The sequence below is a fragment of the Oryctolagus cuniculus genome, chromosome 16 (genome assembly GCF_051225735.1).
Source record: "Oryctolagus cuniculus isolate XC-2025 breed Fujian yellow rabbit chromosome 16, ASM5122573v1, whole genome shotgun sequence".
In the NCBI taxonomy this organism is placed as follows: Eukaryota; Metazoa; Chordata; class Mammalia; order Lagomorpha; family Leporidae; genus Oryctolagus; species Oryctolagus cuniculus.
The window spans coordinates 76,430,966-76,454,825 of NC_142882.1; the positions used below are offsets into that span (position 1 = coordinate 76,430,966).

The 23,860-nt window shown below is 50.5% G+C and overlaps 1 protein-coding gene across 10 annotated transcripts in view; it reads left to right on the forward strand.

Moving 5' to 3' along the window:
• The window catches only part of SLC25A13 (solute carrier family 25 member 13), a 185,855-nt gene that overhangs the window by 62,184 nt on the left and 99,811 nt on the right, over positions 1-23,860 (forward strand). For 6 of the 10 annotated variants that reach the window (XR_016222773.1, XR_016222774.1, XM_051852956.3 and 3 more), the window contains exon 4: positions 14,452-14,567. The exons of 3 other annotated variants lie outside the window; for them this stretch is intronic. Coding sequence is in view for 5 of the 7 variants with exons in the window: in XM_051852956.3 (XP_051708916.3) it covers positions 14,452-14,567 (116 nt within the window). In the remaining 2 variants the exon portion in view is untranslated. Of the gene's footprint in view, positions 1-10,163; positions 10,185-14,451; positions 14,568-23,860 lie in introns of those variants that run through there. One more of the 10 variants, XM_089315710.1, reaches the window with a different exon arrangement.

Genomic DNA, 23,860 nt, shown 5'->3' on the forward strand with positions numbered 1-23,860 from the left:
GAGAACTGGCCAAACCCTAATGAGCAGGTGAACCTTGACCCTTCCCCTAATGTCACTTCCCAAGGGCTCCCGGGGCTGTCTGCTCCAGCGTCACCCAACCCCCTGTTAGGCTGCCTTCTGCTGATGGCCGCCCTCACTCACAGCAGATCTTTTGTTTGGGAAGAGTGTGCCCATGAAAGGAGCACTGCTAGTGGTGGAACGCGCACTTTTGTACCTTAGTAGGTCTGGTGGAACCTCTGGTTAAGCCACTGCGTCAGACAATGGCGTCCCGTATCCAAGGGCCAGCTGCTCTGCTTCCCACCCAGCTCTCTGCTAAGGTGCCTGGGAAGGCAGTGGAAGAAGTTCCAGGTACTTGGGCCCCTGTTCCCACATGGGAGACCCAGATGCAGTTCCTGGCTTCTGGATTTGGCCTGGCTCAGACGTGGCTCTTGTGGCTGTTTGGGGACAGAGCCAGTGGATGGAAGATCCATCTCTCCCTCTCCCTGCCTTTCAGAATCAACCCATCTTTAAGAACCTGAGGGGCTTCCGACGGGTGCCTTCCCTCTTTGTGCTTGTTTCTCATCTGATTGCCTGGGGTATTCATTGCTCTACGTGCCTGGGTGCTGTCCCTGTGAAAGGCCGCAGTGAGCATTCCCTCCCCGTTTGCTCAGACACGGTTCTAGCATTCACCCCACCTCCCCTGTGGGACAGCCTCACTTCCTGGTACCAGCAAGGATGCTAGGAAAAAGGAAGATGCTGAGAAGTTGACCAAGAAAGATGGAGGCCCAGTAAAAGAGTCCAAGAAGAAATGGTCCAAAGGCAAAACGTCAAGCCCAGGCCAGCTCTATTAGTGGGCTTGTTTCATAAAGTTCTGTATTTAAAACCACAACACACATGGAGAGGTGCTCAGGCCTGGGCTCATAACTGCTGTGCTCACCTCTGAAGGGGACAGTGCGGGGCTGTGCTGTAGGAGGCGCTGAGTTACAGACGCTCCCTTCGGTCTCCAGCCTAGAGTGCAGGTGGTGAGGAGACAGGAGGCTGCACCTCCACCGTTCTGCTCCTTTTTCATTCTCTTTGCACGTGCATCCAAGTGCACACTTTCAGGAAGAAACCTTTATTAAACAAGCAAGCAGGAAGGAAGTCAGTAAAGCTCTGATTAGTTCACTCTGTCCGAATGGAAATTCAGACGCGGTGTGGCTGGTGATTGGTGTGGGACCCCCAGTGGGCCACTTCTTTAGATTTATTCAGACGAGTGATTGAACTCCTAGTAGTGTGCCTTGCATTTTATTTTAAGTTTTTGATTCTGTCCATAGCATTCTGGGAGAATGATACTCTGCAACCAGATTTTTTTAAAGAGATATTTATTTACTTAAAAGGCAGAGTTACAGAAAGAGAAGGGGGGAGAGACAGAGAAAGAGATCTATCCACTGGTTCACTCTCCAGTGGCCACAACAGCCAGGGCTAGGTCAGGAAGAAGCAGGAGATCAGAACTCCATCCAGGTCTCCCGCATGGGTAGCAGAGGCCAAGTACTTGGGCCATCTTCTGCTTCCAGGCACATTAGCAGGAAGCTGGAGTGGAAGTGGAGCAGTGGGTGCGTGAACCCTCGCTCATGTGGGACGCCAGCATTGCGGGCGACGGTCTAACCTGCTGCACCACAACGCGGGCCCCTGCATCCAGATTCTGTCCACCTCCTGCCACCCCTGTGGCTCTTGCTCTGTCCCAGGCATGACCATCACACCCGAGTTACTGTTGTAACCTCCTGCCGTCTCCCGCTTTCTGTTCTTTCTTTCTTGCAGTCCATGCAGCACACCAGCCACAGGATCCTGTTAAACCCCGAGTAGGATGGTGGTACTTTTAGGCTCACAACCTTTATGCTCCCCGTTCCCTCAGAGTAAAAGCCAAAGTGCCTACTCTGGCCAACAAGTGCCCATGCTGCTCTCACCTTGACCTCTACCCTTTAATTACTTTGTTTGAGCACCGTTGGTCTTGGTGATGCACCTTTTACACCCCCTCCATCCCCTCAAACACACTTGACTGGAAGCCCCACAGAGGCAGGGGCTCCTGGCTGTTTTGCTCACTGCAGGTGCCAGAGCCTGGCTGGCCCATGGTTGCACTCCGTGAATATTTGTTGAACTTGCATGGGCTGAACACGCGAAGCACTGTGTACCTGTGAGGTGTTACTGTCAACATGATGAGGGGGTTAGAGTCTCAGGGTTCCAGATTGAGTTTTCTCCACATCCACATCCGTGGCTGTCACTTTGCTCCCAGGATCACTGCAACATTTCATGCATTCCGTCTCTAAAAGGTAATAAAACTTTTAGCAAAATTTTGTTTCTTCTCTTGGCTTTACTTTCCTCCTCTCCAATCGTCTGGTTCCACCATCGCCTGGAGTCTTCTAGTTTTTGTACAGTGACACAGAGGGATTCTTTGTGTTAAGAAAGCCACCTGGAGGGTTTTCATACTTTTTGAGAATCCTGCCCTACCCTTCCTTAGTCCTGCAAAGGACTGGACTTCCAAGCACGTGCCAGAGTGTTCACGGACTTAGCATACCCGGCGCTTCCCTCGGCTCCTCTCATCTGTGGCTTATGGACTGATGAGTTAGTGCCTTCCACAGTCAAGCTAATGCAACCACGTCGCCTTTCTGTTAATACATTTTAGTGGTTTACAGCATTCTTTAAGTTATTAATTTAGCTTTTTTTTTTTTTTTTTTTTAGATTCACTCAGGCTGTTGCATATCCATTCGGGATAAACCCCTTTTGAAAGTACTAGAGCATTGGCTTAACACAAAATTTATTTTTGACATCTTCTTGCTATTGCTTTGTGATTTCCTGATTTAGTGCTTTTTCAAGTTTTTTTTTTTTTTTTTTTACTGTTTCTTTTTTAGCTTAGGAATTAAAAATAATCAACTTCCTGAAGGAAAAAGCATTAAAACACTGCTGTTACTTTTCTATAATAATTGTACCTAGAAAAAGCAATAGAGTCTCGAAAGTCTTGTAGCTTAATTTGCTTTTGCAAAAATATCAAGTGCTCCGAACAGTTTCTAATTTTGATCATCCTCTGCAGTTGCAGTTCTGCGTTGTAATTGCCTGCTCTTTAAAAAGCCTGGAATTGTTAGGAGACCTTTAGAAACAGGGCTTGCTAACGAATGCAGACAGCGTGGAAGAGGCTGGGGAAACATGGGGGTCATTTGGGAGAGAAATGTTGCCTTCCCTTACCTATTTTTCAGCATTTATATAGGTTCTCCCAGAGTAAAATAAAATATGAATCTAAATAAAATAGGCTCAAAGAGTCACAATAGTTCTTCTGGCTATTTTAACAAAAACCTGCATTCATGGGTGGTCGGTGTTAATAGATGGATTTATTGTATTTTGTTACAGTCCATTCTGTAACAAAACATAATTAAATATAACGAATTTTTGTATTTTTGCCTTACCAGGTCATGTGCTAATTCTTAACCATGCAAATTATGCTTTTGTAGAAAATTTTAACCTGTACTGGGGCTAGGAGTGGGAATAACATTAAGTTTATTGTGGATTTGGGGTAAAGTTTAGAAACACTAGTTTATCAGAAGATTGTAAGCAGAAATTATACTTTATTTCAGTTCTCTTAAGTTATTAGGCTACTTTCCAGGCCATTTTATTATTTTATTATTTATTCATAATTTAAAAAATTTTGTTTTGTTTGAAAGGCACAGAAAGAGAGAGAAAGAGAAATGTAGCTCCCATCCGCCGATTCACTCTCCAAATGACTACAACAGCTGTGGCTGGGCCAGGCTGATGCTGGAAGCCAGGGACTCCATCCAGGTCTCCCTCGTGGGTGGCAGGGACCCAAGCACTTGAGCCATCATCTGCTGGGTCCCACGGTGCACTAACAGGAAGCTCGAGTAAGGAGTGGAACTGGCCCTTGAACCCAGGCACTCCAGTATCGGGTGCCAGCTTCCCAGGTGGCATCGGAACCACTGTAGCAAACACCTGCCCGCTGACAGTTCACAGAGTTTAGTGTTAATTTTTAAGATTTTCCTTGAAGAGGGACACGAATTATCGTAGAGGCAACAGAGATGTGATTGCATCTGTTGACCTCTATATATCTTAACAGTATTTTGCTTAAACATTTATTTATCCTTGCTATAAATTTGTGTCTTCCACTTGCCTCATAAAAATGTCTGTTCAAAGCAGATTGCTAGAATTAAGATGAAACACACATTTATTGTTACACATAATTTTTTTCCATCCACACTTCATCTGTAGAGTGAGCGTATGGTGAGGTTTTTGCCATGAGATGAATAATCTTGGGGCAGTGGAGGTGGGAGCATGGCGTGGAAGTTGTCCCTCCATTCACTCTGGACTTTTTCTTCCTTGTTCCAACTTAGGAAAAAGATGCAGCGTTTCATCCCGCATACTCAGGAGCCCATCCTTCTTGCAGGGCTTTCTCTGTAGTTACTCTCAGGTTGATAGACAGCGTTGGTGCTGCCTCTGTTGGTTCTTTCACTCCCAATTGCAGGGTTTGGGAGTATTCTTTTCTCCTGTACTGGGAGAGGTAAGAAAATATATTGGGGCAGCAGTGACAATTGATGATTTATTTTCTTTATGTAGGTGTCCTTTAAAATTAACACTGGGGCCTGGCATTGTGGCACAGATTAAAGCACCCCACATGCTATATGGGGGAGCTGGTTCAAGTCCCAGCTATTCTGTTTCTGATCCAGCCCAGGCAGCTGATGCTGGCCCACGTGGTTAAGTCCCTGCCACTTGCATGGGCGACCTGGATGGAGTTCCAGACTCCTGGCTTCTTGCTCTGCCTTTCAAATGAATAAATATATGTTTTTTTTTTTTTTTTAAAAAAAGCAAAGTTAGCATTGAAAAGTCAACATTGTAACGGAGGTGATGGAAGAGAAGGTGATGGAAGAGAAGGTGGGACCGTGTGCAGGTGGAGAGTTCGGGTTTCTAGGGAGTTAGGAGGTGTGTCAGAAACCCGTGGGAGTGGTGATGCGAATGGAAGGCAGAGCAGGTGGGTGCGTGGGGAGTTCTAACTGTTGAGACCGTGTGTGTAGAGAAAGCAGGGTTTATTCTTAGCCCTGGATGTTTGTTTGGGGCCGCATGGGGTGGCGGACTGGTGGGGATTATTTGGGACAGCTGCTGCTGCTGTTCGTGCTGGAAAAAATTTTAGATAATGCACCGTGTATCCCATACTTTTTATTCATTGTTATGTACTTTGATCTTTTTTAAATATCTTTGAATTAATTTGATTACTGAATTTCTTCCCAGTTAGAAGAGAAAGTAAAACTCTCTCTGGTCTGAGATGCAGTAATGGAATTGTGTTACAGCCACGAGTAAAGTTTAAAAACCTACCCTTTGTTTATGTTGACTGCTCTGACCATGTGGATGAGAAGTGTTTTTCCTGAAACTTGGTCTGAGTTCTCTTATATTATCAGACATTTCTGCAGGTTCAATTTTGGAATCAACACGTGGGCATTTTTTTTTCTTTCATGGTCTTAAATACAAAAAATCATAATCTATTGTAAGCTTATTATAAATGATGGAGCCCTTGTTTATGTGGGTAAAATGACTCTATCCAAGTAGTGTATTGAAGTTCATGTTAATGTTTGCTATTTAATGACATCTAATGATATTCAATGAAGGGTTATTCTAAGCTGGAGAGAAAACGTGTTACCCAGGCAACTGCCTCTGGCACACTTGCGATTCAGGCATATGGCTCTATAGTACACATTATTTCAGCATCTTTAAGCATAAAGAACCACACATGTAATTGACTGTGAAAAATTACTGCTCAGTTACTGTATTGTGTGGCCATAATAGAAGTAAATGAACACGTCATTGTTGTTGGAACAAGTCTGTTGGGAATCACTTGTAGACTCTACTATTTAAGAAGCAAAAATACAATAAGAAGAAAATAGCTGGTTTAATTAACATGTAAAAATTGGGTTAATTTGAATTCAGCTGGCACAGCAGATATTAATGTTGGCTTTTGTGTGCGTGTGTGATATCCTGGCTCAAGCCTTGCACTTTCATTTCTTTTTGCCCACACCATGAATAATTTTATTTTTTTAATGATGAGGGCTGGTCCAGTCGTTTAGTTTTGGCTTTGCAAAGGGCTTATATTACAATCACATCAAGAGAGGTTTTTGTGTACTCTGCCCAAAAATGCAAGAGTCATAATTGATTGAAAGAAAATGCTAAGATGTTTTTGAGTAATTGGTTATGTTTCTCAAAAGAAGAGGAATCAGTATAATTTCATTTCATGTATTTTTAAAAGAAATTTTTGTCTGCCACTTACTTACTTTATTTTATTTATTTTTTAGCTGTGTGACTTGCTGGAAATGCCTCATTGCCAGGTGCGCGAGAGAGAGTGGCTCCTTTGCTTTTGTTGCTTTTTGTGTCTCTGTGCTTCTGCACTTTCTATTTATTTTAAATATCATTTCAGTGATCGTAACCTTGTTTCAGAGATTCTGAACATCCCATTGAGAAAGGTATTATGTTCCTGTAATGAAAATAAAAACATGTGACTCAGCTTCTGGGGTTGTAAAATGCTATTTGAGCAAAGGAGCACAGGTAACGTGAGCGCCTTCGGCTGAGCGCGCGAGAGGCAGCTCCGTCCCTCGGGCTGTGTCTTCGCTCTCCCACTGTTGAATGGAGGGCGCTCCTGTGCTTGCAGCTGGCGGGGGGGGGGGGGGGGGGCTCGTGGGGCACACAGAGAGCCGGGCAGTGTGTGTCTTGCGTGCTGCCTGGGGTTGCATGTCCAGTGCCTGGTTCTGCCGTGGTGTCCAGGGTAATTCAGCCTGCGGAGCGCTAGGCCATGTTCCATGGCCACTCAGCCATGGACAGCCTCGCTGCCCGCCGGCTTCTCAGTTGCTAGTTCCTTATCTGTGATTTTTCTTCTTCATTTGTTATTTTAATAAAGTTGGAGTCCTCTCATCCAAGCTCAATGAGGACAAGGAAAGATACAGGAAATCTAGATATTTCCTAATGAGCTCTCTGCCTAAATTGATCCTCCAGCACAATTTACAGGATCTACAATTGCGTCTCCCTTCTCCTGCCAGTGGTCTTTGTTTCATCCCTTTGCCCCCAACTCCTTAAAGGCAACACTCAATGAAAATGAGTTGTTCCTGGTCTTTTTGTTTTGTTTCGTTTTCAAACAGCGAACCTGTCCTTTTTATTAAAAAAAAAAAAAAAGGTCTTTGGATATATCTCAAAATAGCCCATGATGTAATTAAAATACATAATATTTTGCGGTGCACAGTATTAAATTCTGCTCATGAGATCGGTAGTGATGCAAAAACAGGGGCAATGTGACGTGGTAAGCTGGCTTTCAGGATTTTAAAAAATGATGTCTACTAGTATTTGAGAAATAAAGGGCATTTAGAGGTTTGTGGAGGGAGGGAATATGGTTTGTCTCTAGTTTCAAAAAGCTTGTGCTGGCTCTTCCAGCGATGCAGCCTCGTTGTGGGTGTCTGCCTCCCTCAGAACTTCTGGTGATGCCTCGACTGAAAGGTGGGAGGTTGGAGGAGGTGGCGTGGCCGGGGACAGTCTCCCGCAGTCACAGGGCAGGAGGAGCGGGCTCCAAGGGCATCTGCAGGTGGAACACATTTCGAGTGTCCACGGAGTAAACTGTCCAGAGTGCGCTCTGTTCAGTGTGCTGCACCCGTGGACAGGAAGAGAATGGGAACGTAACAGCGCCTCCTCGAGTGCCCCTGGATGGCGCTCACGGCCATGAGCGCCTGTGTCTGTGCCCACGTGGAGGCGGAGACACACAGAGGTGGCATTTATAGACCAAATTCATGATAACAATACTGTAAAGTTGCTAATAAAAGTCTTTAATGGGTTTTTAAGCCAGGCAGTAGCCTGCTTGTTTGAACAGTGTTCAGTGTGCCGGGTTTCATTGGAGCCAATGAATTTAAATGGGCCCTGAACGGGAGCTTGCAGTAGGGCTGGTGAGCAGGGCCGGCCTCCGAAAGGTGCACTCTGGGCGCCAGGGCCAGGGTGGGCACGAGGGTCCTCCCCATAACCGCAGTGGAAGGAAACCCTGCAGAGAGCACCCTGTGTAGCACAGGGAGGGAGGTCGGCTCGTGAGGCCCAGCAAGGCCGCACTGCCTGCTGGGTAAAGGACTTGGACTTGGACTTGGACTTGGCCGTGTCCTCATGCTGATGGGTTTGCAGTTCACGGTTAGGTCATAACTTCAAGTCTGTTGTTAGAGCACAAAGGAAACACTGGTGATGGATTTACCTAACTGGGGCTGGGGCCTTGTTTGTATGCCAGCTGACCATCAGCTGATGCCTTCCAGCAGAGTCGTGGGTGACCCCCTCCTACCCCCGTCCTCTCCACCCCCTCGGCCTCCCTGGCAGCCTTCCTATCGTCAGTGACCTCAGGCCAGGGGGCACCGTCCTCGGGCTGGATTGGCTCCTCAGCTGCAGAGCTGCTCCTGGGTCTTTGGGACAGGCCGCACTGAGCCCTGTGGTACCCAGCAGTTGCTGTGTCTCTCTCCGAGCCCTGTGTGCCCCTCCCCCCTCATCTCTCCATCCTCTTGCTGCTGTCCCGGGTTCATCCTTTTAAAGTGTGTGGATTATTGAGGAGCTCATGAAATACAGGTAAGCAAAAGGGAGGAAAAAAAGAGGCTTCCATTTCTAATAATTGAACCACCTAGAGATATTCAGTGCTAACCCTCTGGTGTGCAGCCTTTAGACTAAGTGTGTAGATTATGGTTTTTGTCCGTTCTTAGCAAAATAGGAGAGCTTCTTAAGTATACTTTTGTGTAACTTTTTTTTTTTAATTTTTATTTATCTGAGAGGTAGAGTTACAGACAGAGAAAGGGGGGAAAGAGAAAAAAAGGTCTTCCATCTGCTGGCTCACTCCCCAAACAGCCACAAAGGCCAGGGCTGGCCCAGGCCGAAGCCAGGAGCTTCTTCCAGGTCTCCCACATGGGTGCAGGGGCCCAAGCACTTGGGCCATCCTCTACTGCTTTCCCAGGCTATACGCAGAGAGCTGGATTGGAAGTGGGGCAGCTGGGACTAGAACCGGCGCCCATATGGGATGCTAATGCTACAGGCAGAGATTTAGCTTACTACCCTGCAGTACTGGCCCCGAGGTTTTTTTTTGTTTTTTTTTTTTTGTTTTTTCCTTGATGCTGTAGATCTGCTCGTGGGAGTTTTTGGTGTTTGGATTTTATCGTGCAGGTGAAGTTTGAATGTTCCCTTAGTCACTCACCTTCTGTTGTGTACTGGGCTTTTACTATTTTCACTGTTGGCAATGCTACTGAGTAATCATCACTGTAGATAAGAATTTCTGCACATTCAGTAATCAGTTTGCAGGGCACAGCGCTCGATGTGGGATTGTGGTGTCAGAGCGCAGATTCCCTCCCGAGACTCCCGCTGTGCTGGCCGGGTGTCCCCCGGAGCTCGCCCTCCCAGCCCCTCCGCCTCCTCCTCACTCAGCCTTCCTGGCCCTGCCGGATTCTGCAGGATCTCTGCCCACCTCCCTGGCTACCCCCTGCCAGTCCCTTGACTAGAGCGCAGTGCCGGGTTAGAGGCTCTGAAGCACTGGCGGGTCACACAGCCAGGAATTCCGGATCTTTGCCCACCGCCGAGGGTCCTCATGATGAGGACGTGAGCTCTGTGCTTGCTGTCACACCTGTCCTCCAGCAGGCCCACACCTTCTGTGGCCCCTCCTCCTCTGGTCCTCTTCCTGGTTCCTGGCTTACCCCCTGCCTCTCCAGACTACCACATCCAGGGGGCAGACTCCACCTGGCCTCCGTGTGTGCCCAGCAGAGAGCAGGCACTGAAGCCACACTGCAGTTGGCAGGCTGCCTGTCCCACCTCCTGCTTGGAGTCGTCGCACTTCCCTCTGCTGCGAGCCGCGTGTTTTATGTGCCCTCGGTCACGGTCGCGCCTTCCCTCTGCACCGGCACTCATCTCACGCTCACTTGGCCACGCTTCCCTAAGTTGCCAATCAGAATGTACCCACGTCCTCCTTCCTTTCAACCTGTCGCTTATCTTTCTTGCCTCTGGATTTAATTAAGTAATTTATCTCCAATTCTCTTATATTCCTTCCCGCTTTCTCCATAACAACAGTTTGCAGTCGGTATTCCCTGTTGTGCTTTGAGCATGTGCAGGCTAAGAGGGAGTCCTTGCACAGCTGAAAGTGCGAATGGAGGAGACCTAGAGTTGTGGGCCAGAGGAGCACCATCCTCGTCTTGGTGTGTATTCCGCCATCCTTCGGTGTCCGTGGTGGATACATCAGCTGGCCATTGTCAGAAGCATGGCACGCAGATGCAACCTGCTCTTAGCTCCTTTGCTTTGCACTCGGGGTTTCCTGCAGCGTCTGGCTGGTTTACCTGGGCTTCTAGGGAGTTGAGAAGGTGCTGCTGTGGGCCATGACCTCCAGAAGAACCATTGCTGTGGCACTTTGGAGAAAAAGTGAGACTCGCTTCAAAGAGTCTTTGGTGGCTGCAGAGCCAAGACGTGGAGTTGTTGGAAACCTGCCTCTGCTCGCCGCTGAGCCGGGTAGGCTGGGAGCATGCAGCTCCTGCTGGCTTCCATGTTGGATGACCTGTGTCCTATTCCAGTGACTGCCGGTGAGCCTTGCTAGCCAGGATTGTTCCTTAGACATTAGGCATAGAGTTAATTACAGTTGTGAGATTCATTTTTTAAAAAGATTTTTTAAGAAAACTGTATTTGGATGGCAGAGAGAGAGAGAGAGAGAGAAACAGACAGACATCAGTCAGTCTTGGATCTGTGGATTTGTTTCCCAGATGCCCACAACAGATGGGACAGGGCCAGGCTGAAGCCAGAAGTCAGGAACTCCATCTGGGTCTCCTTTGGGAGTCATCGCCTACTGCCTCTCAGGTGCATTAGCAGGAAGCTGGGTCAGAAGTGGGGCGGGCCTCGATCCAGGCACCTCTGATACAGCTTGCAGGTGTCCCTGGCCGTGGCTTCCCCTGCTGCCCCCGCACTCCCAGCCCGGTGGTTTGTCTTCAGCGGCAGCTGACTTTGTCAAGTGCTGGGAGTTAGCAGTGCCAAAGGAACGCAGCGAGCTCAGCAGCCAGGCCTGAACTTGATTAAGCACGTGTTCTTTGTTGTAACTTATGCTAATACCCATTAAATCTATAAGGCAAGGCTGAGTACTGTTTATATGAAAATATAGACGTTTGTAGATACCATGCACTAAAGGAATAGAGCACTATGTAATTATTCCGATAGCCTTCTCGTCAGATTACCTTGAAAATCCCAAATGATCGTGATGAACAGTGATATGTTATGATTTCACGGTTCATCCGTATACCTCCTACGTAGATGTGTAATGCTTGTATCTAACAGGATTACCAAATTACACACCTCTTTGCCATCAGTAACATGCCTGAAATGCCAGAGCACTCCCCAGCCGCTTACTCTCTCGAAACCACACCGACGTTGGCAGGAGACGCACGATCCACATAGAGGTGCCTCTCCACGCTTCCCTGGCCGTGCCAAGTCGGGGAAGGTCCTCTCCTGCTGTGTGCCAGGCCTTCATTCAGAACACAAGACAACCTTAGAATGTGGCCCTCTTTTAACGTGCCTTTAGTGCAGGGAGGAGTTTTCTGTGAGCAGGTCACGGTGGTGAGCGGTGCAGCGTGGTGGCAGGTATCGCAGGCACCGTTCTGGGACCTGCACGGCAGGCTGGGGGTGTGTGGAGGGAGGAGGGCAGAGAGAACAAGAAGCAGATGCTCGCATAAACCCTTCTGACCTGTCTACTGCCTCAGTGGTCTGGGGTGAGTCCTCTAGACCCACATTTATTGTGGTATTTCTTTCAGTTTATTTTAGTTATTAGAGAGGAGAGCGCACGCGCGCACACACACAGAGAGAGAGAGAGAGAGAGAGAGACAGAGAGAGACAGAGAGAGAAAAGCAGTCTCTCATTTGCTGTTTCACTCCCGACATTGGCAATAGCCTGGGCTGGTTTGGGGCCGAAGCAAGGAGCTGGATCTCCTGCATGTATGACAGGAACCCAAGACCTTGAGCCATCACTGTTGCCTCCCAGGGCGCACAGTAGCAGGAAGCTGGAGTCAGGAACAGAGGCGGGACCTAACCCAGGCACTTCGGTGTAGGGCGTGGGTATCCCAACCTGCCACTTAACTGCTAGGGCAGATAGAGCATTTCCTAAGAGGAAAGTGAAATGCCCTTCAGGGAATTGCTCTGGGCCGTTCCGTTCATAGCTGTAAGGAAGCCTTCTTTTCTTTAAGAGGAGAAGAATGTTTTTCTTTTAAAATTTCTTAAGGGATTTATTTATTTGAAGTGCAGAGTTACAGAGAAAGAGAGAAGGGGAGAGGAGAGAATAGAGAAGGAGAGAAAGGAAGGGAGGGGAGGGGAAGGGAGGGGAGAGGAGACAACAGAGAGATCTTCCTCCACTGGTTCACTCCCCAGATGGCTGCAACAGCTAGTCCTGGACCAGGCCAAAGCCCCAAGCCAGGAACTCCATCCTGGCCTCCAGCATGGGTAGCGGGGACCCCGACACTTGGACCATCTTCCACTGCCTTCTCAGGCACATTGGCAGGGAGCTGGTTGGGAAGCAGATACGTCACAAGTGATAACTTAAGCTGTCACACCACTGTTCTCGGGTTAAAGGACTGGTGAAAAAACCCTGGGACAAAGAGAAGGTGGCCGATGGGAAGTGTGTGCCTTGTCTAAAGGACCCTTAAAAATAACTCTAAAAGGAATTCCACCCGTCCCTCTGAGCATCCCCTCCCTGATGGAGGCCGTGGCAGTTGGCTGGGGTAGGCGGGGTTGGCTGCTGGAGGAGCAAGCTGGAAAGGGATGCCTGGATGTGAGTATCTGACATGCTCAGGATGTCCCATGGGGAGGCTGGGCAGCTCGATGCTGCAGTCGAATGGCCTGGGAACACAGAATCTAACTAGGTATGATTTTAGAATGCTGATGATGACCACTTCACAGGTTGGCGAGACGGGTGCTTGGGAAAATGGAAGGGTAATGATTTGAGAGCGAAAAAAAAAAAGTGAAAAGGGTCCAAAAAGTGTAAAAATTTTTTAAAAAGAGAGATTTGTAAGAAAACGTGTGGTGATCCATTCTTGGCACAGAATGGGAAATTACTATTAGCTGACTTGCAGTTGTAGCAAAACTTCCTAGGCAAACAGAACGTTACGGAGTAGCTAACTCACTTTCCGCAGCTCTGAAATCGGCAGGTTGAAGAAGATGATCCCAAGCCCTGTCCAACATGGAAATTTGCGCTTTAAACGTGTCTGTGAAGCCTTTCCTAACTTCCAGGCAGAAGAGCCTCACTCCTCCCTCTGCATCCTTACTGCTTGCTTCCTGTTCTCTGCACATTGCAGTCTGGAGCCCTGGAGGCACTCTGCGCATGAGCGTCCCTCCCCTCCCCTCCCCAGGGCTAAGCACCTTGAGTTCCACCCTGAATTGGTCTCTTGTTTGCTTCCCTCGCCATCCTCCCTCCCTGGGTCTAGTTGCCCAGTGTCTCAGCAGAAGAGACCAAGGGTCCTGGGCAACACCTGCCGTGTTCCTGTGCATGTGGGAGGGTGTGTGTTGCATGGCGAGTGGTGGAAATCCTGTATGGAACACACCGCCAGTCTGTTTTCTCTGTGCCATTCTTGGCACAGCTCGGTTAACTGGGTAACACTTTGCATAGCAACCTGTTCTCCCTATAAGAAGTCAGAAACAGCTATTTGTTTTGTGTCATGTGGGAAAACTTCCTTGCAGAAGTTATCAGTGCCTTGCTGAAATATTCACATTGTTACACTTTTCTGCAGGAAGTGCCTTCCCATCTGTACACATTGCTAAATGCCCGGATCGCAGGCATCTTGGAAGCCGCAGCTCAAAGTCCATTCTGTCAGGAAGCCTTCGTGCTTCTCTGCTGGTGTGCTGCCGTCACAGTGCCCCTCGTACCACTTGCCTTTCCCGTTGTTACTGTTTCCAGACCAGTGCTAGCTGCCTGGGCTGGCTCTGAGTTCCTGGGGGTCACATCGCATATCCAGCTCATCTGCTTTTCCTCCTGTGATAGCCCTAACTCAGCTGATGTGTGGTCAGTAGCTCTCACTGTGAACGAATACCGGTGAACTATTTTTACATGGTGTGTTAGGGTAGTAATGAGCGACAAAGCTGTTCTGTTTTGATGTTGAGAAGTCAGTTCTTAATCTCAAGCATCTAGGTTTAATTATAGAATCCAGCAAACATGCCTGAAGGGAGATTGAGGTCTGAAACGTAAGTGATGTTGGATATTTGAATTTATAATGCGTTTAGTGTGTCACTGTGTGCTCAAACCTGTCATGTGTTATAGATGCTCTACATTGTCATTTCAGTCCACCAGATGTAAAAGGCAATGTTGTTGATAGATGCTTTTAGGTTTGAATTTTACTTTTTGACAATGGCATTTTATCTTTTGCTTCTAGTGTATGTTTGTTCATGCTTTTGTTTTGCACCGGCTCCTGACTTCATGCTTTGTGTTTGTTTTGTGTTGCAGATTAATATCCTTTCAAGAATTTGTGGCCTTTGAGTCTGTCCTGTGTGCCCCGGATGCTTTGTTCATGGTGGCCTTTCAGCTGTTTGACAAGGCCGGCAAAGGAGAAGTTACTTTTGGTAAGGGGCAGAGCCGCGCACACGTCCCACCCCGAGGACCTGTGGGCGCGCCTTGCGATGGTTGCTGTGAGCAGTGGAGTGAAGTCTGCAAAGCTCCTTAAGAAGTTGGCGTAACCTTAACAAGGGTACCTGGGTGGCTGGGGACTCCTGTCCGGATGGCTTCCTCCTTGAAAGAACCCACTTTCTGGCTTAGCAGGCTTGTTGTTCTGGCTTAGCTGCAGGATGCCGGAGGACATGGATGTGAGGGTCAGACAGGACTCGCGTTCCCTCCCATAAAGCATGAAGATGTTGATTATCTGCGACCGGAAGTGACTCCCACAGCCAGCAGCCACCTGTGGGTGTTTTGTGTGTGTGTGTGTGTGTTTAAATTAATTAATTAATTTGATAGGCAGAGTTAATGGCAAGGGGTGGGATCTTCCATCAACTGGTTCACTCCCTAAACGACTACAACAGCCTTAGCTTGGCCAGGCTGAACCCTGGAGCCAGGATCTCTGTCTGGGTCTCCCCCATGGGTGGCTGTGGCCCAAGCACTTGAGTCATCTGCTGCCCTCCCAGGCCCATTAGCAGGGAGCTGGATCCGAAGTGGACCAATTGGGACTGGGCCCGGTGCTCATACGGGATGCCGGCACTGCCTTCTACACTGCGTCACCTCCCCCTCACTCCGTCTGGTCCCTTCTGTGTCCTCCTGGTGGGACTTAGAGCCAGAGACAGTGGAGACGGGGGCTCAGATGGTGCTCATGGGGCCTTGTCCCTCTCAGCAGGACACCCCGCAGCTGATGCCGGCTTTATTCGGAAGGAAGCCTCTTCATGGGGATTAGCTATAAAACTGCAGAAAATCCTGAAGTCTTTTGAGAACTTAGAGGAAGGGAAAGCAGAAAGGAAGCCTGGGCTGTGCTAAATCCTTTTTAGAAGCGATCTTGTTCTGGAGATGGACTCAGCAGCCGTGGCTCCTTTCCCACCGCCCGCGTGGTGTCCAGCCTGTGCTGGGCGAACTGTGATCCCAGCACAGCGTCACCTGGGAAGAACCGAGGAACCTGGCACTGCGTGCGGTGGGCCTGCAGGGCAGTGGCCAGTGGGCCCGTGCACCACGGCCCGTCTCTCAGACTCGTTTTATGTGACTGGAGAGAAACACGATGGGGGCATGGAGCGCCCAGACGTAATCAGGGAGGCTCAGCCGCCTGGATCTGCCCTTATCAGAGAAGGCGGATAATAACCGCGTGTGGTGGGAGGCAGGGTGGTGCAGGCGGGGAGGGGTTTCTGCCCGCTCCCCGCCCCGCACTTCTCTGAGCTGTTTGACGTGACAGTTGTTAAAAGTCAGAGCCACAAACACAAAGGCAGATGACTGTGTCCTTGCCTGGTTTGGTTTCGGTTGATCCAAAAGTTCAGATGCTTTCCACGAACCCGTCATGAGAATTACTAGGTATTTAATGTTCCTGGATCCGCTGTGGTCTGTTTCCCTCTCCACCTCGTTCTCCTTAGCAGCACCACAGCCACAGCTTTGCAGCAGACTCCTGATGAGTCGGCTTTTCGTCACCCGGATGAAATGGCCACGGCAGGCCGCTCAGGAAGAAACGGGCCTTCTCAGCTCGCGGTTTTGGGTGTCGGAAGCCCATGACCAGTATGACCCAGAGCCCTCGCGGCTCCCACCAAGGCCCTGTGGCAGATGGAGGGAGTGTAGGCAGGAGAAACAATTACATCTCGAGGTAGAAAGGGAGAGAGCGACCGCGTGGGGCCGGCCCAGGCTTTTGTAACAGCTCCTGGCTCCCTGGAAACTCATCCAGGAGAGCAGAGAGCAGAATTCCTTTCCGAGGGCAGTGCCCACCGTGTCCCGAGGACCTCGATCTAGTTCTCATCTCTCTCTCTCTTTTAAAGATTTATTTTATTTATTTATTTATTTTTTACAGGCAGAGTGGACAAGGGGAGAGAGAAAGACAGAGAGAAAGGTCTTCCTTTGCCGTTGGTTCACCCTCCAATGGCCGCCGTGGCCGGCGTGCTGTGGCCAGCACTGATCCGAAGGCAGGAGCCAGGTGCTTTTCCTGGTCTCCCATGGGGTGCAGGGCCCAAGCACTTGGGCCATCCTCCACTGCACTCCCTGGCCACAGCAGAGAGCTGGCCTGGAAGAGGGGCAACCGGAACAGAATCCAGTGCCCCAACCGGGACTAGAACCCGGTGTGCCGGTGCCGCAAGGTGGAGGATTAGCCTATTGAGCCACGGCGCCGGCCCTTAAAGATTTATTTTATTTATTTGAAAGAGTTACAGAGGGAAGTAGAGAGAGAGAGAGAAATGTCTTCCATCCACTAGTTCACTCCCCAAGTGACTGCAACAGCTAGAGCTGAGCTGATCTGAAGTCAGGGGCCAGGAGCTTCTTCCAAGTCTCCCACATGGGTGCAGGGGCCCAAGGGCTTGGGCCGTCTTCTGCTGCTTTCCCAGGCGCATTAGCAGAGAGCTGGATGGGAAGCGGAGCAGCCAAGAATCGAACCGGCACCCACATTGGATGCTGGTGCTGCAGGCTGGGGCTTTAACCCACTGTACCACAGCACCGACTCCTAATTCCCATTTCTTAACGGCCTCAGCTCCAGACATTGACACCCAGGACCCAGGCCCTTGGTGACAAACCGCATCCAGGCCCTAGTGCGAACCAACAACAAGGTGCCCGTTGAAACGGTCAGACAGTGAGTGAGCAGCCTGCTCCTGGAGGCAGAGGAAGGAGTCTGATGAGCGGCTGCCCCCGCGTTCCTGAGTTCAGCACAGGCGTGCTCTGTGTGCTCCTCCTGCTTTCGCAGCAAGTCTGGCTGGGAGGGCTGGGCAGGGGCAGGACTGAGTGGTGAGCTTCCACTGTGGTTTCATCCCCTGAATCTTCTCCTGGTGATGTGCGGCGGCAGGGGATGCCACCAGCACCTCCAGCCCTGGTGGAGGCAAGAAGCTGGAGACAGTGCAGGGGCCGAGAGTGTTCTCGTGGTTAAAAAAGAGGCGAGCACAGGATGTGGGAGTCCGAGTCACGGGGATCACAGGAAGCTCAGTGGCACGAGAATTCAGCCTTTGCCGCCTTCTAGCTGTTTATGGATGGACAAGTCTTTCCTTTTTTTATTTATTTATTTATTTATTTATTTATTTATTTGAAAGAGTTACACAGAGATAGGAGAGGCAGAGAGAAAGAGAGAGATCTTCTATCTGCTGGTTCACTCCCCAATTGGCTGCAACAGCCGGAGTTGCGCCGATCCAGAGCCAGGAGCCAGGAGCCTCTTCCGGGTCTCCCATGCGGGTGCAGGGGCACAAGGACCTGTGCCATCCTCTACTGCTTTCCCAGGCCATAGTAGAGAGCTGGATTGGAAGTGGAGCAGCCGGGTCTCGAACTGGCACCCATATGGGATGCTGGCGCTTTAGGCCACAGCGTTAACCCGCTGTACCACAGCACCAGCCCCGGACAAGTCAATTCAACTTAAAAAAAACTATTTCCATTTTGTTAGTAATGCAGAGGCACATACACCGCACAGAGATCTGCCCTTGGCCTGACCACTGCAGCCCTCACCTGCTGCCTCCTCAGGTTCACGTTAGCAGGAAGCTGGGATTGGAAACGACGCAGGACTTGAGCCCAGGGATACCCATGTGGGATGCAGGCATCTTTACCACCGTGCCAAACCCCTGCCCCATTGCAGCTCTCTGAGTCTCTGGTCTCAGGTTCAAGGCCAGAGTAGTTGCTGCTGTCCAGGACTGAGCATTCAAAGATGGAGCACATATGAAGACACTATCTGGAAAATTGCAGAAATAACAACATGAGAAGAAGCGGCCTGGCAGAATAAAGGTTTTCCCTTTCTCTTGTTCTTTGGGAAATCCTTCGCTTCAATGTGCAGTTTAGCCTCTGGCCTTAATTTAAGTCGTTGTTTGCTGCCTGCTGAACATCACCTTTCTCGGGGTGTAAGAGATCAGAAGTCCCAGTGTCCAGGCTCTCGGATTCTGGTCCCGTGCTCAGTTGTGTGACTGTTGTGGAGGATGGCACAGCCTTCCACCGGGAGCCTGTCTTCTGCGGGGTAGTTTACCCTGGGGTCTGCCTGTAAACAAAGCAACAATAGACTGCATGTGCCCTGCATACACTCAAGGTGACCCAGTAGAATCAACACCCATGGATGTCACGAAATGTAGCCTGAGTTTTGTGAGCCGTTCACCTCGAGTTAGCATTATACTGAAAGACAAATGCGTAGTACTAAGATGCACCAATAACCAGCAAATTGCAAATCGAGGGCTGACTTCTCACATTTTAAACAAATTATCTGTTTAGCTGTGTCAGTGGGGGAGGTGAGAAATCTCCCTTCTGCTGGATCCCTTCCACATGCCTGCAATGGCCTGTGCTGTGCCAGGCCTGACCCCGGGGGCCACATGCTCCGTCTATGTCCCCCACGTGGGTGGCAGGCACCCAAGTCCTGCCTTCATCACCTGCTTCCCCACAGGGCACACAGCGGCAGGTTGCTGGAACGGAGCCAGCACTTGAACCTGGGAACTGCACTGTGGGATGTGGGTGTCCTGAGCAGCCTCTTAACCACGAGGTAGATGCCTGCCCCTCACCCTCGGAGAAACGTAGGGCAGAGTCGTTGGATGTAGGTGGTGTGGGTAGCAGCGTTTGGTCCAAGTCAGCAACGTCAGGTAGGGATGTGGCAGCCCAAGAGATGTTTCAGACAATAGTTCCCTTCAGAGGAAACCAGCAGTGAGTAGGCTTCCAAAACCCGCCAGGGAATTGAAGACAACAACACAACAAAACAGAACTGAAGCTGAACTGGGGAGGGGGGGACTGCCCTAGCAGGCGCTGGTCTCCTATCCCGCAGAATTCAGAGAATGTCCCTGGCTGTGTGCCCTTGAGAGGCCGTTTGAGGTGCGCGCGCTGGCCATCTTGCCTCTCTGGCTGCTTGCTGAGTCCCTGTCAACCCTGCACGTGACAGTGGCCCTCAGCCTCCACGTGCACCTCTGGGAGGAGTGCGGGTGGGGACAGCCGGCTCCCTCTTACTTCCCAGATGCGCCCCGTCGGTTGCGGCGATTGGAGGTGAGCATTGGTTTCACACCGCACACGGCGGCACCCAGAGCCCTGACTGCAGGGAAGGCTGGCGAGTGACCCGGGTCTGCCCTGTGTCCCAGCCCTGCCTTCCTGTGGCGTGGAGCAGTTTTCCTTGTTATCTGCTTGTGTGCGTATTGGGTTTCCAGAGAGAGTGTGTCTGAAGCAAGGCTCTGTGGCTTGGTACGTCAAGAGCCTGTGTTTGTCAACAGGCTGGCATGTTCACGCTCCCGCCAGCACTGATTCTGACAGACAGCAAGCAGAAATCAGACGCAGCAGCGGGGACCACATTGGCTAGTGTCGCATTTCAGTGAAACCTTGCCCTGTTTTCTCTGCGGCTTTGTTTACTTTGGCCATGTTCGTGTCTGGATCACTCCCTGTGTTTGCTGCAAGGAAAAGATCTTGATTAGACCAATTTTGTTCCTTTGATATCCAGTTCATTACATTCTCCTGTTTCCTTTGAGGGGAAACTTACCTCCAGTGTCCTTGTTTTCACCATGTGTTCTTATTTTGATACCCGTTGTTTCTAAGTCACGTTTTCCGGTGTCGGCAGGTGGATGGCAGGATGTTGCTGGAAGTGGTAAATTCTACTTATTAACTCGTGATCCTCTACGTGTAGAGGGAGGGAAAAAAAAAAAAAAAAACCACTGTTCTGAATGTTTTCATTTGCATGTGCAATCTTTAAAACTTATTTTGCTTTACTTAAAACAGAGCAGGGAGGGAAGGGAGCGAGACAGAGGCACCCAGAGGGAGATCATCAAGATCATCTCCATCCACTGGTGCCTTCCCCAGACGCCCACGTAGCTGAGACTGGGCCAGGCTGAAACCAGGAGCTGGGATCTCAATCTGGGTCTCCCGTGTGGGTGGCAGGGACCCAAGGACTTGACCCTGTCAGGATGCACTGCAGGAAGCTGGACTGGAAGCGGAGCCAGCACTCAGGGCAGGCCCTCCCGTCCGGGACACAGTGTCCCAGGCGCAGTCGGAACTGTGGAGCCAGCTTCTCAGTCTTCATTTGTGCGTGGACTGGCACTTCTAGAAGTGTCACATTGCAAGGTCACAGGTGCTGCCAGCCTGTTTCCTGGAGTGGCCGTGCAGATACGGCCTGCTAGCTGGCAAGCCCTCGAATTTCACTCTTGTCCTTTAAGTTCATCTCTGCAGTTCTTGGCCCCTTTCACACCCAAACAGTTGTAGAGTAAGTTGCTCATTTCCATAAAATCCTGCTGGGATTTTGAATGCTTTTGCACTGACTGGATATAGTATCTTTTTGTGTATCTGTATGACTGAGTTTCTTCCTCAAGGGTAGGTTTTGGCCGGCGCCGCGGCTCACTAGGCTAATCCTCTGCCTAGTGGTGCTGGCACACCAGGTTCTAGTCCCGGTCAGGGCGCCGGATTCTGTCCCGGTTGCCCCTCTTCCAGGCCAGCTCTCTGCTGTGGCCAGGGAGTGCAGTGGAGGATGGCCCAGGTGCTTGGGCCCTGCACCCTCGTGGGAGACCAGGAGAAGCACCTGGCTCCCAGCTTCGAATCAACGCGATGCGCCGGCCGCAGCGTGCTGGCTGCGGCGGCCATTGGAGGGTGAACCAACGGCAAAAGGAAGACCTTTCTCTCTGTCTCTCTCTCTCTCTCTCTCTCTCTGTCCACTCTGCCTGTCAAAAAAAAAAAAAAAAAAAGGTAGGTTTACTTAGTAGTCACTGCTAGTCTGCCTGTTCACCACAGTTTGGAAGATGCGGGTGCACAGCTCCCGTTTTGCAGGGAGGACCTGGCAGCCCGTGCTGAGCGCCGCAGAAGGAGGTGGTAGGAACCTGAAGTAGGTGCTAGGACATCTGAGATGGAAAGAAAGCCTGACTTTGTCTTGAAGTCTGTGAATAGGTTAGTAGATTTGTGTGATGTTGAATGCAACGGCTAGAAACTCCAGAGCTCTGTGAGTTGCGATGTCATTGCTGCTGTCAGCCTTGGTCACCGTAGCGGGAGAGAAGGTGTGCAGCAGGAGGGAGTCGTAGTGGAAGGCAAGTAGGGTTAGAAGTGAAAAGAGCCTTGAAGACCTGTTAGAACTGACACGTTCGTGGCAGCGCCGTGTGTAACAGCTGAGATGGGGAAATGACCTAGATGTCCTTCAGCAGATGAACAGGCTGTACCTCCGGGCAGCGGGACGTTACTCAGCTGTGAAAACGAAATGCTGCCGCGTGCAGCAGCTTGCCCGAGCCTGGGCCGCACTGTGCCAAGAGAAATGAGCCAGTCACAGAAGTGTGCCCGAGCCTGGGCCGCACTCTGCCAAGAGAAATGAGCCAGTCACAGAAGTGTGCCCGAGCCTGGGCCGCACTCTGCCAAGAGAAATGAGCCAGTCACAGAAGGGCAGTACCGCATGAGTCCCCTTGGACGGGGCGGCTAACATAGGCCACCTCGCGAAAGAGAGGTAAGGGAGTTGTTCATGCAGATATGGGCCCGGGGGAGGGAGGCGACTGTTCGAGGCTGAAGGAAAGGCCGTTCCCCGGTTCTAAGGATGGAGTCTGCTTGAGGAACTGAGGAACAGCGAGGGGAGGTCGGCCTCTGGAGGAGAACTCAGAGAAACCACCAGCGATCAGACAGGGAGCCGTGGGCCACGGGGAGCACTTGGACTCTGATGGGTAGTGAGCTAAGGTGCCATCACTGGGTTTTGATGGGGCAGTGACACGATCCAGTTTCTGGTTTTTTCTTTTTTAAAAATTTATTCACTTATTTGAATGGCAGAGTTACAGAGAGGTGGAGACAGAAAGAGAGAGAGGTCTTCCATGTGCTGGTTCACTCCCCAAATGGCCACAATGGCCAGAGCTGGGCTGATCCGAAGCCAGGAGCCAGGAGCTTCTCTGGGTCTCCCACATGGGTACAGGGGCCCAAGGACTTGGGCTGTGTTCTGCTATTTTCCCAGGCGCATTAGCAGAGTTGGATCGGAAGTAGAGCAGCAGGGACTCGAACCGGTGCCCTTTTGGGATGCTGGCACTTCAGGTGGTGGCTTTTGGTGGCTTGACCTGCCACACCACAGCGCCAGCTTCTGGTTTCTGCTTTAACAGGAGTCCTTTGGCTGCTGTGTTGAGAACAGACCATAGAGAAGGGGGCAGAGTAGAAAGAACACAGTTGCTTTAAGCCCGGTGAGAGATCATGGTGGCAGGAGCCAGTGGGGTTAGGGTTAGCAGTGGCGATGGGGAGAAGTGGTTCATTTCTGGGCACCCTTTGGAGACAGTCAGTAGGATGCTCTGATGGGCTACACACATGGAGAGAGGGCTGGGAAGAGCCACGAATGACTTTGCAGTCTTTGGCGAGATCAACTAGAAGCTGGGAGTTGCCGGTGAGAGGGAGCCCTGCAGGCTTCTTGGGGGTGGGTGAGGATGAAGAGCGGCACCTGACTCTTGGGTGTGTTAACCTGATGCTTATTGGATTTCTAAGTGACTTTGTCAAGGAGCCCCTTAGAGTGTGAGAGGGAGAAATTTGGGAGCTGTCAGCGATTAGATGGTGTTTGAAGCCATTGAACTGGATGAGATAAATGACCAAGATAACTCCTGACTGTTTATACTGCAATAGGCCTGGAGATACAGGAAGGAACAGGACTGAAAAGTTTTCCTTCTCATAGATTTGCGTTATAGGGGGAGAGACAGAAAACAGATGGAAGCCGTGAAGTGTGTGATGAAAGCAGGCTGTGTGGGTGGGGGATGGAGGGGGTTTGAGCAGGCCTGGAGCAGTGACAGAGACGTATTAAGACTGAACTGGAGGGGCTGGGCTGCGCATCCCAGGAGGATGCCCTCTATATGGGGCCCTGGAAGTGGCGGTCACTCGGGAGGTGCTGCAGCCGCCCTGGCCTGGTGGGGAGCAGTGTCTGTGGACTCCACGAGGGCCATTCCAGAGGGTGCATCCATGTGACTGGGCCCTTCACTGGCTGCGAGGAAAGGAAGCAGGACCAGGAAGTCGCTGCTGCTCCGGCTAAGAGCCTGACGTGGGGCTGTCCCTAGTCTCCCGGGAGAAGGCCGAGGCCGTGGTTTTGAGTTTATTGGCACCGCATACCAGCACCTTGTATGTAACTCATTATTTACGCCTTGTGACCTACGAGGGCCATGCTATTATGGTGCTCATTTTTCTCATAGATATTGGCGTGAGGAGGTTAGGAGCTTTAGGCACTGTCATGGAGGTCTAGCCATGGTGGAGACAGGCTTCTCGCATTGGCTGCCTCACCACCTCCCCCTGGTGGTCTTCTGGCATGTGCTTGGCATGGGAACCCTTAATCTGG